This window comes from Uloborus diversus, chromosome 2, assembly GCF_026930045.1.
Source record: "Uloborus diversus isolate 005 chromosome 2, Udiv.v.3.1, whole genome shotgun sequence".
Lineage (NCBI taxonomy): Eukaryota > Metazoa > Arthropoda > Arachnida > Araneae > Uloboridae > Uloborus > Uloborus diversus.
In genome coordinates, this window is record NC_072732.1 from 58,850,970 (window position 1) to 58,872,317 (window position 21,348).

The 21,348-nt window shown below is 32.7% G+C and overlaps 1 protein-coding gene across 1 annotated transcript in view; it reads right to left on the reverse strand.

The window, feature by feature from the left end:
* Positions 1-229: 229 nt before the first annotated feature.
* Positions 230-21,348, reverse strand: part of LOC129217101 (uncharacterized) — a 135,626-nt gene continuing 114,507 nt past the window's right edge. Inside the window, exon 3 of the mRNA XM_054851350.1 lies at positions 230-586. Within this exon, the coding sequence (XP_054707325.1) occupies positions 230-586 (357 nt within the window). The remainder of the gene's footprint in view (positions 587-21,348) is intronic.

Consider the following 21,348-nt stretch of genomic DNA (forward strand, 5'->3'; position numbering starts at 1 on the left):
ATCAGGATATCACAGCCAATCAATATAATTAAAAAGTTAAAGTTTTTCTGCAATTTCTAAAATTAGTAATAAGAAACTTATTCCAAGTCCTTCAGTTGCAATTGAAACATTAAACAACCTTCTTAATTAATTCAACGCCACATGTATCTAGTCCTTTTTATTATCAAAACCCATTTATGTATATCTATACATCAATAAAATCTTATTTTACTGTTCCGAAAAAAAAATCTTACCTGGCGAAAAATGAAGCCGCTGCTGATGGCTGAGCAGTCCCAAAAGTACTTGGACAAGGCGAGCTGAACGAAGTCCCTTGAATCAAGGAATGATGCGAATAACCAGAGAAAGACAGTGAATGTGGAATGGAGGAACAGCTTGGAGGCATGCCCATGCAAGAAGTTCCAGCAACACTAGGACCGCTGCTTGCACCACCAATGGGTGAGTATGGACTCATCATAGACAACTGGTGCTTTGAACCTCCGTGAGTCTGCATTAAATTATGTTCCTGGATGGCCTTTTGACTCATAGCTGTCTGAGCACCAGAGGGCCCACTGGTGACGAATGATGATAAAGTGGAGGATAAGATTTGCTGCAAGAAATAAAATGTTATATTAGTTTCAAAGTAAAAAACTTACAGTATTTTCATTTTAAGTGTATGATTTTCAAGCAAAACAATTTTGTTTCAATGATAGCAGAATAAGTCAAAATGATTAAAAAAAAAAAACTTTTAGAGTCTTACTAAAGCCTTAGGTCGTAGCTTTAGTAGCGACATGTCAGCGATCTTGTGGCTAGTAGATGCTTTTTTTTCCCAATGTTTGCCATATTGATGTAGCGTGTTTTGCTTCTGATTGTGGTGCTTCTTGATTGTAGATTAACATGGAAATAATGAGAGACCACATTCAAGAAGCAAAACTACTTCACCATTACATATATAGAAATAAAGCATCGTTTAGCCCCAAGATAGCGGATGTGTATCTACTTTTTCTACGATTCAGGGCTTTAGGTGTGACAAATCCTTTGTGGCGAAAAAAAAAAAATACGTTAGATACTATTTTTTTTCAGAAGTTTCACTGAATTTTAATATCAAATCTAAACAATAATTTAGTTGGTGCCTATTTTTTTTGTTAGCTTCGAAGATTCTACAGTTTTTATCAGTTTCTGCTTACGTCTTACTTGATTTACTACGTAGAATTAGTTTTTACATTTACAGAATAATATCAAACATTATTAAACGGTTTACAAAGTTTGTATTTATATGATTGTTTTTCCTGATGGTGCGTCCCACAACTGTGTTAACGGGGGATGCCATTGCCTCACAAGAAGGTTAGACTGCTAAGAAAAACACAGCAGATTTGAAAGGTGAAAAAATATGCAAATACAAAGTTTATTATAAAATGTATGTCTTAAATGATTGCACCAACGGTTATAGATGTATGTTAATAATAATTTACCAGTGCATAAAAACGCATATGGGGGATAATTCATTGATAAAACTTCATGATCCAGAGTTATAATGATTTTAAAGTTATCCACCATACGCAGTGCTTAACACATTATTCTTTTTAATTTTTTAAACACTTCAATTGCATAAAAAGCAGTAATGCAATTTTCCTAAGTTTCTTCGATCTTGTAACACACAAAATAACAAAACGAAGCATCTAAGCTTGTGGCATCCACTGCCAAATATCAACATTCATTTTCTTTTTTAAACCAAAACAGAGCCCAAACACCTCTAAAAGTATTCATTTGTTATGAGAAAATGGAAGATTTCGTGACCATTACGAATTTTACGTGTACTAGTCACCAATGATGTCTGACGTGCACTGCAGTCACGAAGTAAACCCCTTACCGATCACTTCGATATCACGGCCCGTCAATATGATTAAAAATTTCAAAGTGATCCTACGATTTCTAAAATTAGTAGTAAGAAACGCATTCCAGTCCTTCAGTAGCAATTGAAATATTAAACAACCTTCATAATTAATTTAACGCCACATGTATCTCTTCCTTTTTATTACCAAAACCCATTTTTAAGTACGAAGTGAAGCATTAAGCACTGCTTAAAGCATCATTTTACAGCCAGAAGGAACTGTAAACCAAAAAGTATCATATCTTTGTTTTACCGCATTCTAAGGAGACACGTATCCTGAACGTGTTTGGAAGAAACAAGAAAAATTTCCCCCTTCTCGCATCAAAAATGCTTATTTTTGCGAAAAGTGAGCAAATCTCTGCATTCCCTGGTGATAGTAGTATTTGCTTTATTGTTTATGATGCTTATTTTATTTCATTTTTCTTTATTTTTATCTCGAGTTTTTCGTGAAGCAAAAACGATACATACGACGATATATTACACATTATAGCTTCTTTCACGATCTTTTTAGAAAAGTTTCTGTCTTTTTGTGAGCAATTTTTCATATTTACTGATATGGACACTCTCTAATGTATTTTCCAATTTTTTTTGAAATGCAGTGTTGTGTGCTTAAGCAGGTACATTGCAGCATAAGAAATGAAAGCATAAAATTTATGTGCTTTGTTTTATTATTTTGTGCAATACAGGATAGAAGAAATTCAGAAAAATTGAATTTTTGCTCATGCAATGAAAGTGTTGTTCCTTTGTGTATGTCAGGAAGAGTGAAATTAAAAATTTTATGATAATGAGAAATGAAAAAGAATAACGCATTAAGTATTGTATACGGTGGACAACTTTAAAATCATTATAATTAATTTGGATCGCAAGATTTCATCACTGAATAAACCCCCGTATGCGTACTTATGCATTATTTAATGTATCATTAACATGAATATCTATGTGTTTGCACTATCATTTAAGACTAAATTTTTATCTTCACTTCGTATTTGCGTATTTTTGCACTTTTCTTCTTTTTGGCAGTGTGATCGGAAAACATGTAAACATATTTTTAAGTAGGTTTGAGGGGACAGAGACTAGTAAGAATCATATAGGGAGGTATAATCGCAAAAGCAACGTTAACGCGCTACATGTACGCTAGCTCGGAAACTGACGTTCGTCAAACAAGTCCCAAAAAGTTATACATTATTACATTATGACGATTTTACAGATCATTTTAGTTTTTAAGGAGGTATTAACGCAGGTTTTGAAATCTGCGTCCTGGTGCTGTATTACATACGTCGCAATGATGAGCCGTTCTGACCAGCTTTCATAGATCTATCATCGTTGTGACGTTTCAGGAAATGTTTTGTAAAAATTAAGGTACAAAGTAACCAAATCGGAGTTTTACACATATCTGTGTTGTAATTAGATAAATCATGAATTTTTCTATACGTCCCAAATAGAAATTTCAAAATCATCTCCTTAAAAATGTTTCAGCACTGATCTAGAGCTACGAAATATCGACAGCTGAGTGTCAACGTTTGCCATGGGAGATCTTGTTAATTTTTATCAGAGCAATCTCAAAGCTTCGTATGCATAAAAAAATGTTATTTGATAATTATTAAAAATCTGTTGCAAAAATCAAAGATTCAAAAATTCACCTCATTTTTATAAAACATGTCTGTCAGATTAGAAACATTAAAAGATATTTTTTAAATGTAAATCACATGAAACAGAACTATCAAGAAGTAAATAACTGCTAGATTTATTGTCTTGTTAAGTAGATATGCTAACATCATGAGTTTAACATTAACAATAAAAATTCGAATAGCAATATCGAGCGCAAAATAAGCCACTCACAATATGGATATCGATCATTAGCGATCTCAAGTTGTGACATGAATCCTGCTACGGAAGGAGCTTATCTGGCGAGTATCATTTCCTGAAACTCATGTCCTCTGTATCAAAGCAAAAGATTCCTTGTTGTCATAGAAACCTTAAGTCCAGCATCCGCAGATAATAATTAATCGAGAAGGGATCTCTCTAAAACAGTATGGGGGAATTAATGCGTTTTGAATGCAAAGGACAGATTGCTCATTTTGGTCCAGACGGAAACTTCCTTGTTCAATATTACATCTTGAATATTCCTACCCCTTCTCTTCTCTGTTTTGAATTACCTTTAAAGCGTCAGAAAGTTAAATTATTGGTTTAAAATTTGAAACATGTTAATTTCCTAATCTTTCTTCGTCTGAAACAATAAAATTAATTTCAATGAAACAATTTTCTATTTTGATAATCCGAGAAAATAAAAACAGACAAAAAAATCATTAAAATAGCACAATAAGAAGGTAAAACAGAGCAAGAAAGTAGTAAAAAGAATATTTTAAAAAGTCCTTTTATTTCTAGTTGTATCTTTGGATTCGATTTTATAAAGTGGCAGTTCTAAGCGAAATATAGAATACTTCGAGTAGTTCGATCCTCTCTACAGTAGTATTCTAAAATAATACATTTTAAAAATGTTGGGCTTAAATTTGGAGACGCATTAGAGGTTTTAACTCTCAGCACTATTACTTCTAACTGAAAATCTGGCTTTAATTTACAAAGAAATCACATAATAATATTTGTATGAATTAAAATCAGCTATGTATAAACAAATATGTGTTTTAAAATACTACGAGTCAAAAAATTAAAATGAATTTAACTTCTAGTTCTTTAATGAACAAAATAAAAAGGCATGTTCATCTTTCTTTGCTTTGATTCCGTTCTTATTTTACTCTTTTTTTTTTTAAATTTGACCTTGACTTTAAAATATGAAAAGGTACTTTTGAGACCCTAAACACAAAAAAATAATTTTAAACGTCAGCTTTAAAATCTATTAATTTTATTCCTTTGTTTTAAATTACAAATACCTTTATCGACGTTCTTTTGCTTAAAATATTTAACTGTTTTATCAAGTATTTGAGCTTAAAAAAATAAAATTCAAGTTTAAGGAGAAATACTGATTTTACGTGAAAATATCAACTTCTTCTATTGAAATTTGTTTCCTAAAAATAATAAGTAGTTCATTTGTTAATGTTAGCTGCAAAATTTTTTAGTACTAGCTCAATTGAGGTTCTTATACCAAAAAACCTAATTTTAAAAATACGAGAGTTTAATTAATATTCTTTTTGTCGGAAAAAAACTGAATATACTGAAAATAAATAAGTACTTTTATTTAATGTACAATAGATTTTCTTTCACGAGGACGATTATATACACTTTCCTTGCGAAAGGAATTGGATTGCATATCAAATAAATAGATGTAATGTTTAAATGAAAAAAAAATAAGAAAAGCAATATTGAATCACTCTTTTACTTGAAGGGGGGGGGGACATTGGGAAAATTCGTCTCATTATATGTTGCTTTCTACATGTGGGTTATATGCAAAGCAGTACAGAGCGTTCAAAGGAGATCGACATTTAAAACAAAGTAAAGATGCAAGTGTACAATCTTATCACTGGTTACAGCATAAACGTACTTCTTTTAAGAATTTGCAAATAAATTGCTTTCATCTAATTTGTACCATAAATGAAAGCATGTAACAAAAACCTTATATATCTTTCAGGAATGTGTCTCTTTAAATTACATTTTTCTGCAGCGGTATCGCGCTTGCAGTGAAATCATCCTACGGAAAGAGGGAATTTTTAACGCCTAATGCGTTAAGCTGATCTACGTTCCAATGTAATTGCATTACATAAAATGCCGTGATATTTATAAAATTTACTCAATCGCTGCAGTTCATTACGAAGCGTTCGGTGTCTTTAAAATCTAAAAAAAAAAGCTTACAGGAGGAAAATCTAATACGAAGTTCATTCGAAGGCTACAAATATAATAGATTAAGTGTTATTTCATTCTCTATGTTTTTAAGGAAAACAAGAAAGTAAGAAAATGGTCTCTCTGCCCATGGATGTTCCAGTCACTAGTTTCACAGACACTTAAAATCCCCCCCCCCTTAAAATATATTAAAAGATAAGATTTAAACTTAAAAACATGGGGAAAGGAAATTTCGTGTCGGAGAAACTAGGGGGACACCAAGGAAATAAAGTTACTTTTCACACACACACACACAAAAAAAAAAAAAAAAGGCTAGTGTAATGAAGCCAAAATATTTGTGTCTAAAGTTCTTTGGCGGTTAACTAATCAATTAGCTATTTTACTTCTAAGAATGCAACAATAATATTCTTGCAAATTTTAACTCTATTACCCTCAAAGATTATATTTGTTCACTTGCAGCTCTTAATAAAAACAGTAAGTATTTAATAGAAATAAATGGTTCCTAATTTTTAATATAATTGGAATACTAAGTAAAATGTTCGAAACGTTTAGGAGGATGCTGCGGATGTTTGACGAAACTGCTTATCTTCATATATACACTGTAAAAAAAAACTGTAAATTTTGAAGAAGTTGTCCGTATTTTTTACAGAAAAAAACTGTTCGTAATAAAATACAGGATTTCTCTGTTTTTTTGAATCTGTAACCAGTTATACTTTGTTTTTCTTCGAATCTTCGAAATTTTGCCCGCGTGTTTGGATTTTCGTTCTCGTGCTCGAGTTTTTGATCTTATATTTATTTAAAGCGAGTAAGTCTTAAATCGTTTGCAACTTCCATTTCATTGCATTCTAATCAATATTTTATTATTATGTTTTTTTGTCATCTGTTACAGAGGCATATTCGGAAATTTACCTTTGTATACATGTATTTCGTAGTGGTATAGTAAATATTGAAATGGATTTATGAAAGTATAGTTTCATTTTTTAATCTTCATAAAATAATAAATCAGCTTGAATAAATAATAAAAATACGGAAGATTTCTGTAAAATAAACGGAAGAAAACTGGCGTCCTGGCTGACAGTTTTTTTCTGTAAATTTTACGGATTTTTTTTACAGTGTACATTCATGTCCATAAATTAAGGATAATGAAGTTCAGGCAAAGAAAGAGACAGAATCAAAACAAATTTGACTTATTTGTAAAGTTTATTTATTAAACAAAATGTAAAGAGCAAAAAAAGATGCTATATGTTGGACATAATTCATAAAAATTGCAATTTTTACTCCTTGGAGCAGATTTCAAAAAAGAACCTATAGACAAAAGACAGTATAACATGTTTGGTATGATGGTTAATACGGAGTATGTCTCCCGGACGATGCAATACAGGTCTACGTACAACGTCTAGACATGCTGAGTATCAAATTATCAATGTGATCTTGGGGAATATTACACCACTCATCAAGCAATGCTCTCCAAAGTTCCGGTGGACATGTGGAAGGGGGTTGACGGGCTGCAATTCGTCGGTCAAGCATTTCCCACACATGTTCTATTGGATTCAAGTTCGTCAAGTATGCTGGCCAATTCATAGTGGTGATATCTTCCCATTGCAGGCATTCGTCTACGATGTTTGCACGGTGAAAACGGGCATTGTCATCCATAAAAAAAAATTCAGCACCCATGGCGCCCAAAACAAACGTACATGTTGTTTCAGAATTACATCCCGATAGATGTGGCCTGTCATCGTTGCACTGTGAGCATGCAGGTCAGTTCTGGAACCAAGAATAATTCCTCCCCAAACAAGTCATAATGCACCACCATAACGGTGTCGTTCTCTTGATAGTAACGGGTACCTAGCGCTCTCCATATGGAAGTCCAGCGAGAATCAGATTGCAAACTAATCCTGGACTTGTCGGAAAACATCGCACAGGATCACTGTTGCGATGTCCACAATGCATGCTCTCTACTCCTGGCTAATCGCAGGCGACAGTGAGTTGCGGTAAGTGGAACACATCTGACGGATCTACGAGCATATAAACCAATGCGCCCTAAGCGTTCTGCACACGGTCTGCCTGGAAACTGTCGTACCGGTAGCTGAAGAGAGCTGACGAGACAGGTCTGATGCTGTGCTGCGTATGTTTCTTTTGGCAGTAACTACCAAATACCGATCCTCATTTGGCGTTGTAATTTGGGGGCGACCTGTGCTGTAACATCTACTCACATTACCATCGTCTTGGAATCGTTGCCAAAGCTTAGAAATGACACACTGGGCGATTCCAAGTTCCTTGGATACTTCCAGCTGGGTACGTCCACATTCCAGCTGCCCGATATTTCTACCAAGTAGAAAACCATCCAAATGTTTCTTTTGTGCCATAACTATGCGGTTATTGCACTAAGAAGGCTTATAAAGCGCTTGTGAACAATTTTACTTCTTTGCGACCATTCCTTATTAAGGCCCCTATATATATATGAGCCGTCTTTTCTGGTAAATTATTGCGTTTGATGATAGTTCACTGTGAGCAATTAGTAGCGGCACGTGAATAGTTTATTAAATTAAATATTATTTTCGGCAAATTTGGCGAAATCCAAAACTTTGCTGTGGTAACCCTAGCTTCGCAACAATAAAAATCCGATCCAAAAGTGCTAAACTTAAGATGATGCGTCGGCCTATCTATATAGCTGCTCTATTCCTTATATACCCCTCTCTTATACTCTCGTCATTGTAACGCACTACCCGTGTTATCTGGTGGTTTCCTGTAATTTCCATATTCTTCTTCAAGACGTGTGTGATAATTCTACAGGTGAAATTTTTATTTTAGAGTTCAATTTCTGTGTGATTCTGAATTATCCCTCATTTATGGACATGAGTGTATAGTATCAAATTCACTGCTCGAGTAATGCTGACGTCACCAACAATGAAACTCTCACCACAGCATGAGAAACAATACTATTATAATCTGTTCGCGTCGGTCTGTCTGTCCATCTGAAGATCGATCTTCTCTAAAATCGCTGCGAAACGAGAGTCGAACGAGATACCGATCAATTCGAAAATTTCCAATGAAAACAATAGGACCAATCTCGTAATTGTACGACTTTAATCAACGGAGATATTAATTAAAACGTTCAATAACTTTACGTAATTTAGGAATTTTTATTTTTTTACTGTTGCCATTTCGCATATGGGTGAGCAAATAAAATTCTAACAATTGTTTTAAAAGAGATTTTTTTGGCTGCTGTCGAAATCTTAAACCAACGTTTCCATCTAGAATTTTAATTTAAATTAGTTTAATTTCTCTTTCATTCTGATATATAAATCCGAAAACCACTCTTTAAAGTCATTTTTTCGTTTAGAAATTTATTGTAAAACAAATTCGCAACTCCAGAGCTTGAATACGCTAATTTGCGGTGATTAACAACACTAAAGGAAAAGGTAAAACATTCCATTCCACGTGTTTTCTTTGGGATAAATTACAGGCTTCAGACAGTTTATGATGTAATGTAATTTCAGAAGAATATAAAAGAAAACTTCCCACATACACGATGAAAAATTTCTGTCGTTCACTAAGCGTCAAAGCAAGTTTTAAGTTACGGAATTTGTTTGTTTTACCTTTTTTTATCCGCAACTAGACAGTGGCTGCAGCGACTCCTATAGTTTATTGGAGTTGCGAATTAGCTTTATTTCTTTTATTCTAAGAAATGATTTCTATTTCTTTCTGTTGCCATTTAAAATTTGCGTTCATAAATAACATTTTAACAATTGTTTATGTGGGACTGACGTAATCAAAACAACCAACCGTGTAATTGGTTGCTCTATTCAGACATAACCTTTATTTTAATCGTCTGTCCTTTTTTTATTTTTTACAGCGAGTGTTCTTAACTCTTTTTTAGCATATGAAAGTTGTTTCTTTAGTTATGTTTATTTATTGTAATGTAAGTTAATCATTGACCGACCTCGTATTTTGGTAAATTTAGGATGCGCGACTAAATATTTTTATTTGGTTGGACTTTTTCCCTTCACATGGGTGAGTTTTCGAATTATAGTAACTATTTTTCCTCCCTGTTTTTACTTTTGAAATACATTTTCTACTGTGAAAAGAAAACGTTAAATTAAGATTGCTTGGATTTCTTTAAATGAAACAGAGTTGAACAAAAAAGTTTGTTTTTAATGATTTTAACTAAAGCTTAGTCGGAATCTGATGACTTGGTATTAAATCAATGCATATTGGTATTTTTTAAGTCTTGATGCATTAGTTTCACGCAATCAACCATCAAGTAATACGTGTAATTTTATGTAAAAAGCTGATTGTTAATGTACATAAATATTTCACTTATAGTCTAAAAGATGTAATTCAGTTTAACGTTAGCACAGATTATAGTTGATAATGCATATATTTTCATCTTTTGTGCTAATTGAAAATATTTCATAACTATTATTTGCATTAATGAGATTTTTGCCAAAAATATGTTTTACTATTGTTTTGTAAATCCTGCATTACGCCCATTTATTTATTCCTTAACGTGTCAAAAAGTGCTACAAAAACATCAACTGGACATCTCTTTCATTTTTGAAGGAGCCCGTGCAGCACGGGGCACGCAGCTAATTTGGTAATATTTTTTGACAATGTTTGACACGCAAGGTTATGCTTTATTTTGAGAAGGCTGAACTGAATTCGGTAATTTAACTGTTTTACTGATAAGACTGTAATTAAGGGGAATAAAGAAACGAAAAGGCGGTCAACAATGAACACTTATCTACTGAAGTTCAGAGTTCACCCACTGGAGTTGAGGTTAAAATTTCAACTCTCAATGTATAACTAAGCAGGCAATTGTTTCGTTCAAACGTAGAAGCAATTTTCACCCGTCATACCTTGACGGGCGAGATTCTAGTTAATAATAAAATTAAATCCGATTGCTTAAATGAAAATAATTGCTACTACAGGCAGGCAAAAGAAAATGGCAAAGCTCATACGTTAATGACAAACGATTGCTTTAGATACCCTTGAGGAAAGTCAAGCTAAAACAATGCTCGTTGAATGGTATCATTGAAAATCTTTGTATTTATTTTATGAGAGTATCATGGGAATGTCCCTTGAAATTCGAAAAATAGAGATCAATTAATTCCCTGCATTCCGTTGTTCTTTAGAATTCAACTGGGAAAGTACTTTTATCTTAAGTTTTGTGTTTCGTATGATCTTTGATTAGAATTTAATGCCGTTACAATCAATGGCGCAAATTAGAAGATGATTGAAAATTGAAAGATTGATGAAAAGAAAACTATTATCCAGAATCTCGTGAGTCTAAAGGGTACTAATGCATTGCAAAATTTATAATATTTTAAGATTGTTAAATTTGGAAAGTTTAAAACAATGTTTTGAAACAGGTACAGAAGTAGGCTTTAATGATGTGATTGCGTGTATCAAGTCTTTTAGAGTTTAAGAAAAAGGGATGGGTTATGATAAAAGGTTTCTTTAAAAATATGATTTTAAAATATTTTTTCTTTTCTCTTAACTTAGTGCCTTTTTTTTTCTATTTTTTGAAAAAAAAAATGTTGGAAACATGAAAGACAAAAGATGTGCTTACAAAGAATCTGTTTATTTGATACTATAGAATTAAAAATTAAAAAAAAATTCTAGTTGAATAATTTAGATGTATACCGAAACATGATTCGAAAAACAATTATGCTTACGACTTTCTTTATATATTGATCACATAACGCGAAAAAAAAAAAAAAAAAAACTAGCAATTCAGGGCACAAATTTGATTTTTATTTTCAGTGCCATTTTGTTTTTTTCATTATTAATTGGTCAATAAGCCGCAAAGACAATATTTAGTTTTTCTTACCTATAACACTTATTTTTTTATTTAGATCTTATTAAAAAGAAATATATATTACAAATGAATAAAAACTTTAAAATATTCTGATCTGTAATTTTACTTGTACTTGAATGTTCTCTATTACTTCAGTAAGCGAAAACCTTCTAAATCGCGAACAAACGCATCCATTCCGTTAATTTCCTAGATGTTCTAAGATTGATTTACTAACATTGCCGGTTCTTAACCATATTATCTTAGTACTATGAGTTTATATCTTAATCGTCTTCATCTTGCTTGCTTAATTCATAATCTACATTCATTTTACCTTATTTAGTGCTCAATGAATTATTTAACTATCTAATGAAATATTGATGATGATATATCTGTTAGTAGGTAGTGAAAAATAAATTAATTTTTGAAAGTATTAAAATACGAAAATTTTCAAGAGCAGTTTCTGTACTTTTTACTTGTGGAAGAACGCCAGCGGGAAAATCTGGAGAAAAATTATTAATAATTTTACACCAAATAAACCGAAAAGCACTAATACTTTGAAAGGAATATTTTGGTTAATGTTTTTAATAAGTAGCTGCCTAGAAAACAAATTAATTATTAATAATCAATTAAACGATGAAGATCATTGAAGTATCAAACACTTCAAATCCACTAATATATGGACTTTCGTATGTTCTAACACTCTTCGGCACTGCAGGTTTAACTGGCGGTAAAGAGGGTGGAATGAGAAATCTGCTCCGACATTGCCCAATAACAAAAGGCTGCAAAAGCACACTTAAGTTGATGAGTAGAGAGAGAGAGAGAAAGCGCTATGCAAAGCCAGCCAATGTGAGTGAACTTCTTCGCTCCTCGTGCTAACTATTCCGGCAAATGCTGCAAAAGAGCAACAGAGTGCAGCTTCTTTTCAAGCTCATCCAGCGAATTAATTGCTCTCATTAGGGCACTCGTTAATTACCTCATCCGGGTAGTTTTGAGGGCACAACTTCCGCCAACGTAATGTGGCAATTTAGACTCAACGAACTTATCCCGGCCTAATTGCTGGGAACATGAGTGGAATTTTCATCTATTACTTCTTAATTTCCAATTGGCTGCCCAGGTCGTCTCTACCTGGAAGCATTCGTTCCTTTTAAATGCGTAACCCACCGAGGCATAATTTGCAGTTACGACGCAGTTAGGAAGGTTTTAAAGCACTTGTGTGAGCCCCCTTTAAAATTAATGTTAAGGTTACGATGATTCTTTCCTATTGAAGCGATTTCCCTCAGCGCAATAAAAGTAGTACTAAGTGTTCCTAATACTATTTCCAGCAGTCCATTCTCCCAGTGACAGTGAATTTGAAGATTTAAGTTAAGTGCGGTTATGATTTCTCCCGCATTGCATTTCTAAAAATTAATATTTTGTTTGACAATGCGAAGAATGTCGGAATAAAGTTAAGGTCGAACAAAGTTAAGTAAATATAGGAATAGATAGCTAATTTAAAAACTTTATGGTTTATAGTAAAATATGAATAGAGAATTATTCTCCTAGAAAGAGAATAGTCTGAGAATCTTCTGCTGCAACAGAATGTACAAAAATAATTCAGAGTATTATTTTTTTTATAAAAAGTGTAATAAATAAATACAATTGATAGTAAATTTTTTTTTGAGTTTGTCCGGTTCATGTAATAGTTAAAATTCTTGCTGCTGCATCTGCTTAACACGGTAGAAATAAATTAATATTCACATTTTATTTTTGGCATCACTGCAGCTGTCCCGTTCATTCCTCCCCCCCCCCGACTCAACTCTCTATCTCTCTCTCTCTCTCTCATTCTAAAACTGGTAAAAATAATATGCAGGATTAAATTTTTTTACAGTTTGAAAATTTAAAAAAAAAAGAAAAAAAAAACATGAAAAAATTCGAAATCGAACTTTTTGTATGGTTTTGAGGTCATTACATTCATATTTAGTGAAATCACAAGCATAAATCAATTCGAGCACAGAAGTTGTAATAATATCCACCGAGAGATGGGGTTAGAAGTTTTGTGGCTTGTACAACAGGGAGGGCCGACCCCCTCCCCCTTCTTTTTACAATTTCAATGATGGGCGTTTCGAACATATTCAGTTTTTTTAATGCTTTTGGCAAATTTAGTTTAAAAAAAAACGTATTTTTTTATTTTCGATGATTTGTAGTGCGGAAAAGGTGCCACTGGTGCTATTAAAACCCCATTAAAATTTGAGGTGAATAATGTAATTCTTTCTGCTTCCACAAACACGTAGAAGTTTGAGCAATTTTCCGTTTTCATTATTATTTTTAATTTTTTATTTATTTATTTATTTTTTAACGTTTCAATGAATTGTGAAAAAGCGTTACAATTTAGTTTTCGCCGTATTTATGTAAAATAATTGGATAGTTTGTTCTATGTGATGCATTTTTAAATGTTTGGTGTGTTAAAAACTTATTGCTTATAAATTTAAAAATTTGAAATAAATTCCTTTAGAAAGCTGAGTTAAAAGCACTCTGTTTGCTCTGCTTTCAAAACCAAGGGGAATAACCCACAACTCACTCCTAATCACTTGCAGATATTTTTAAACAAGAACAAAGTTAATAAAGAATAAATACCTTTGTGCTGAAAAATTTAAAATGTCAGTAATCCAACGTTATTAAGCACAAAACTTGCAAATGATTGCAGACACGTGTTTCGGTGTTACAAGGAACACCTTTTTCAATGCAAAGAAGTGTGAGCTTTTGGATGAAAAGTCATCCGAGAAAAGCCAACTCGGCTTTTCTCGGATTCCACAAGATGGACGGGGGGGGGGGGGGGGGGGGGGGAGATATTTCATACGATCGATTTCCCAACATGACGCTTGCTAATAAGGTAAACTATTGCACCTACAGACTTTCTGCCGCCCGAGTGGCTAGTAAACATACATTAAAACAGCAATTGTATTAATGGTATATTTAGTTTAATAAGCTCTTAAAACTGTAATGTTAATTTTCTTGTTTCTATTTTCGAGTTACTCATTCACGTTGAAAAAAAAAAAAACGTTAGAGTACATAATAGGATCTTAATACCGTCACTTAAGTCGTTTTTAGGAGAAAGTTCTCAAAAAATCTTGAGTACATTCCGCAAAATATTACTGCCAAGCATTTTAAATACTGCAATGTCAACGATCGCAAATGTTGTGTAGGTGTCAGTTCTGTACCTCAGAGAGAGAAGGACGTAAGTCCAAAAGTTGAGATTTTCCGTTTATTAATGATGTACTGTATGTGGAAGTTTATCCCGCATCGAACCATGTAAACGTAACTCTTAAAAAAAAAAAAAAAAACTTTTTGATTTTTTACCAGGGTTAAAGGAGCGCGCGTCCCATCCTTTGCATGCACCAGAAAAAAGCTTTTCCCCTCTTCTGTAAAATAATCATAATAAGACTTACGTTCATCTGGCTCTGAGATACAGAGTTTTGATATTCTAGCAAAGCCTCAACTCTCGTCTGAGAAACCTTTCCTGTTTTGCGCAACGCGCCAGCTCATTTTCATTATTAAAACCAAAAGAACAAACTCCTAATACTATCTTTAAATCAATAGGTATAAGCTCATCAAGGAATTCGACCATCAGATTTCAAAAAGTTGGAGATGTGTTACACATGCTTTCTGTAATATTACTCAAATCTCAAACTGACAATTCCATACCAGCGAACAAAACTGCTCCTCGCAGAGAATTAGAATTTCCCGACACAGATGAACATTCCGCATTGATAGATTTGTATGCGTTCATTAAATTGGCTTTCATTAAGTTTCAATGATTGTCTTTGGATTAGCGGACATTGTCGGACTCACAATTGGGATGGAAGAGATTTGCTTTTAAGAAGGGGTAACCGTTGTTAACATTAAGAGACAGATTTGAATATTTCAACAAATCTCCTGGACTTTGTTGAAACGGTATCTTGAATGTTTAAATATTTAGCTATCAAGCGTTCTTGAGCCAAAATGGATAATTAGTCGCAGTATCTGAATTAGGGTCATTAATTAGATGATTTAGGATATGTTAGGAGAATTACTTTGTAGTACTTAGTGATATGCAAGAATACCCATAAAAATCAGTTTTTGCAATAACAATTAAGAAAATATATGGTTGAAATATGGAAAGATAACATTTCCGGGCTTATTGGCCGTGGTCTAATTGGAGTAGAAATTCTGCAATTTCTACTCAAATTAAACCACGGTCAATAAGCCTGGAAATGTTATCTTCCCGTATTGACGCCGGCCGTGAAAGCCTTAAACAGTATTTATATGGTTGAAGTTGCAAAAAAAAAAAAATGTGAACATACTTCCTGGAAAAGTTAAACTTTCGTTACATCACATAAATAAAAACAAGTTGTTCCTGAAAATTGTATGACTACGCTGTGTTTTGAGGGGGGAGGGGGAGAGGTAACACCACAAATTCCATCCCAAACGTCACCAGTGCTAAGGCTTGTTAAATTTTGCTCAAATATAATATTTGTGTTTGTAGAAAACCTTTTTATAATGTAAATAAATAGATTTGCTGATTGTACAGTACGGCGATTTCTTGTAAATAACACAGCCATCACAGTTTGTACTTTATAATAAGTGCAATCATGTTCAATTTAAATGGTATTTATTGAACTCTGCTAAATACCATTAAGAAGAATGTTGGATTATCATTATTATTTATTTATTTGAACAAAGCATCATAAAAATATGCTTTGATGCTTTAACGAGTAATTTGCCTAATTTGTGAACTATAAACCATTTTCCCACATTTTCGGTCACTGCTTTCACAAAAACGTTTCGGGTTTGCTGAATAACTTGCAGAAATTATTTTGTTTAGCATGTTTTTCGTATCATGTTCAATTGGCATTTTGAACGTATTTAACCGAATAAAGAACTATCTATGGGCATTCTCCGTACGCTCATGTTTTTTCGGTATACATATATTTTATAAAATACTAGCAAAATGTCAATCATTCCGCTAAATATTATTTTTAGTTTCTTCAGCAGGTGTACCAGTGTATTTCCATTTATCATTATGTTGCACAATGTAGAGGAACGGTTTATGGTGGCATATAAACTATCCGAAAGAAATGGAACCATTGAAGATAGCTTTTATTGTCATGACATACTTTTTTAAAGAATTTGCTGACAGAGCTATACTTGCAGAATGGTAGATACTTTTTTGCTGTACCAATAATTTCTTAAATTCCTAAGCATTTATGAGAAAACAACAACAATAAAGCAAACAATATCAAAGTACTGAAGTTTTCCTTTGTCATAAAGTCAAAAGAGACATAAAAGATCAACTGAAATGGTTGAGTTTTTTTTAGGTCGGCAAAAGTTTTAACGATCTTATAGTGGCTCAGTTTGATAGAGAAAGTGCATTTGTCTGACATTTATCCTTCCTTTAGAAATCCTACAGAAATGACATTAAAAGAAGAAAACAGAAAAAAAAAACTAATTTTTTTCTACCGTTAATGGTCTTCCTATAAGGGTTAATTCGACGTAAACCATTTCTCCGTTTAGCTTCAAAACAATCAACATTTTATAGAAGTCATCCAAAAGCAGTTTTAGGAAGGAAATTGGAAAATAAATCTACAGATAATCGCCTAATATATTTCATTTTTAAAAAAGAGATGCCCTTACATTTAGGTAGAAGTAGATCTGTAGTAATTAAATTTACAGATTTTATGCGAGCACATAAGCATGCACTTTTCAAGTTTTTAGGATTGGATATATAACAAGCTTAATTTAAATTTATCAAACTGAAGGATAGTTTTTTTCTAAAACACCTAAGTTATTTTAAAAAGAAATAGGACGACAAATTTTATATATTTGTATTTCGTCTAGAAATCTTTAGACTGACGAATATGTGAAGAGTAAAAGCAAGCAAAGGATATTTGCATTTTAATGTAAGAATAAGATAATAGAAAAAAAAGGTAGTATATACTGTCGATATTTGTCATAATAAGAGAGTTTCTTTAGTATTATTGTTTCAAAGCACATGTAACGTTATTTAGTACCAATAACTTTATTCTGGGCTCAGACTAATTTTCCTTGCGAAAAGTCTTTGTTAATGATTTATTTACTTTTAAGTAAGCAACATGCTAAACTGTGATTAAATTTCTAGATTTGTTACAGAAGTTAAAGGACTAGTTACGGGCATAGTTAAGGTTTCTTTTTAAAATTCGGATTGATATTGAACTGTGGTGTTGCTGTTTTTGTTCATGGAAAAGAACTAATTATCTTGGTGTTGGAACTTAGAAATGGTTGAACTTAAAAATGTTGGTGAATTTTTCATTGACTTTCAACTATGATTTATACATAGAATTTTTGAAATAAATTGTACACAGGATTGTCCAAATATGATCACATTCACGTAAGGCATACAAAAAATTAGGCATTAAAATTGAAAAAAAAAAAAAAAAAAAAAAAAAAAACTACTCACAAATCGCTTTTGAAAGATTCCTCTAAACAACAACTGCAAAAATAAGTAAAGAAATAAAATAAATAGCAATTTTACTGCTGCATTTTTGTTTATCGTTAGCCAAATTTAGCTTATGTTTCGTAACTAATTCTAAACAATAATTTTGAGTAAGAATGGTAAAAAAATCAAATATGGTCATGTGCCCATAACTCAAATACTAAATTTTGCTTGCCAAGGCTACAGCTTGAACGGATCTTGAGTATCTTAATTAATGGCAAAATATATCAATATGATAGGAAAAAAACCGAGGAATGAGTACGTAGCAAGAAAACTGCTATCTGATTTTTTTTTAAAAAGTCAGATTATTAAGAAAAAACCCCTAAAAAACTTAAATGCAGAAAAAAACTTTTTTCTTCATTTTTAACATTCTTTCTAAGTATAGGTAAAATTTAGAAACATAGATTTTTAATTCGAGACTCAAATGATAGTGTTCCTGAAAAATCGATTACAAACTTGATATTGACAATACAAGACAAACAACCCAAAACTGGTTTGGTGCCCATAACAATTTAGTTGTCCTACTTCAAAAAAAAAAAAAAAAAAAAAAAAAAAATATATATATATATATATATATATATATATATATATAGAGAGAGAGAGAGAGAGAGAGAGAGAGAGAAAGAAGTATGGCTTTCTTTCGCCAAACACAAAAGTAAAAAAAAAAAACCGAAAGATTTGGAATCAGTGAAAAAAATCTGTTTTAAAATGTACATCAGAAATTCGAAAAATACTTTTCGTATGAAATTTTACAAAATTCAATCGAATAGCTTTTGCTCTGCGAAAAATATATTTAGGCAAACATATATTTTCCATTTTATTGCTGATAAAAAGATGTAGTATGGGATATGAATTTACTAATGTGTAGTTATGAACCGTGTTAAATATGATTTAATTATAAACTAATTCTGTTACATTTATTTCGTATTTAAATAAGAAACATAATCACAAACAGAGTTTTTTCAGTTTTGGTACAAATATCCCCCCTCCCAAACTCATAAAAAATTAAGACCTTTACCATTTTTTCGCATTTTAATAATATGCAGGACTTACATCTTTATTATGAGTAGAATTTTTCTTAGTTGTCGGTTACTTGGAAGAAAGCAAGACGTCATCAGCTAACCCCACTTTATGATGACATTTTTTTCTTCCTATTTACACTTTTCCTTCCTTAAAAGCCTCTTAGTTTTAATTTTGTTATTTGGCAACAATGAATGAAAAATCGATACCCAGGTACTTTACGTCCTTACTCTTTGCTCGTATTTGATTATATTTTGCGAGGGAATTTTTTCCGAAGATAATCAAGACATGTGTAGATATTTTTTTTCCGGAAAAGTAGATCATTATTTCATTAAATGTCTTATGGTTTTTAACGCACAATCGCCTTTTTTATCGCTTTAAAAGCTTAGGTGAGAAAAGACACAACCATACATAAGTAACGAATGTATTTTTTGAGGCGACTTTAATATGACATAAAAATATGGCGTTTGAAGCAAAATTTTAAGTGATAAATATACTTAAATATATCAACGTCAGGTAAAACAGTAGTTTATTTCAAAAGCAAATAGGAACTCAAATTTAAAGTTATTATTGGGAATTTATTGTTTCTAAAAACTCATTGTTCAAAGATGAAAAAAGGTGTGAAGTTTATATGTGTGAAAAAATATATATGCGTATAATTTTTAATAAATCTGAAATGTTTTAAATTGTTTTCGATATAAAATAATATAAATGTAATGGTATTTTAAGTGACGTACATAGGTTTTCAAAAAACAGGAAAAAAAAGTATAGGGTTATTTGGGGGGGGGGGGGGGGAATAATTTCAATGTTTAAACTTTAGATCCTTCTCTTTCTTTTGGATGACTTGAGATGTAAAATTTTGTGAATCGATATTTTGTAAATCACCGATATTTTTGAATTACTCAAAAGAATGGGTGCGTGCACTCATGTACACGTGTTAGAAGCTTGATTCTTAAATAAATAGGTCTTTAGGCATTTTCTTACAGATATAAACGTGTGGTAAACTTAAAGAATCTCACTTTCAATTGCACAGAAAGGTGATGTTTTTAATAGGGTCTGAGGTCTAAAATAGCTCAAAAAAAAAAAAAAAAAAACTGTAGGAAACGTCTATAAGGAACAAAAATACAATATAATAATAGACACATAATACAATGTAATAATGATTTGGATTGAGTCAGATAATATTTTGAATAATTGCACCCCGAGCTTGCAGCGAACCTATACAAAAGCGTTTTACAGATTCATTTTGAGAATACCAACAATTTTAACATGATTCAATGGATACTTCGCAAAATTTCGCCAGTATCACCAAATCGAAAATAAATTCGAAAACTCAGTTTTTTCTGCTAAATTTGTCACTAGTTTGGTGATAAATCGCCAAGTTAGTGACAAAATCTTGGAGAGCAAAAGCTCGGCAAATTATCTCTAAATGGTCGCCAGATTATAAAATCACTTAAGTCTGCTTTCAAACTCTAAATTGCCCTGAACTTCATAGTCCGATTCAAAAATAATGAGCCTTCGATTAAAAAGACAGATTTGTTGAGCTGATCGGTTCAACTGACTAATAGTTTTAAAAATAGGCACCTCCGCCTGCAACAATGTACTTCTGTAGGCCGTTTTTCCATGACTCAAAGGCATCCCTGAAGTCCTGCTCCGGGACATCTGCAAGGGCTGCCTTGATATGCGCTTAGATGTCCTCGCTGAAGTCGAAACGTTTCCTTTTTAGTGCTGACTTTAATCAGTGGAAACAAGAAGTCAGAAGGCCTCAAGCATGGACTAGCTTGACACTAGGGCAACCACGGGAGCATTCACTCGGACCTTCTTCAGTCAGAATGCTACTACGCACAAGGCGAAGTAGCTGAACTACGAACAAGCTGAAACTACGCACAAGTTTCACGCAGACTTTCCGCATGTACAACTTCTCCGTAATAATGCGTTGCATCGTTGTATCCGATATTTCCAGGGCTTTTGCTAATAGGTAGAGACTCAAACACCAGTCCATGTTCAAAAATTCACACACTCGTTTGCGCATTCACGTCAGTACGGGCCGAGGACTGGCGCCCAGACTGGGGTTCCCAAACGCATATTGAAGCATTGCGAACGTTTGGGATGGAAACTGGAAAAAAAAATTGATCTCTTTGCGTTGCTCTGACGAACTTTCCATATCGCAGGGTCACGCACCCCTGTATGGGGGTTACTGTTAAAGCTGATGGTACCACTACGAAAGCTGGAAGGCAACTGACCTGCGTTGCGCTGTAAAGCCAACTAAAGCCCTGAATCGTGAGTCTCTTAAGTAGCGACACGCTCGAGCGTCCGCCATTTTGTGCCGCTCCGCAACTTTCTCTCTATCTCAGCAATGGAAAAATAGAGTTTCGATTCTTG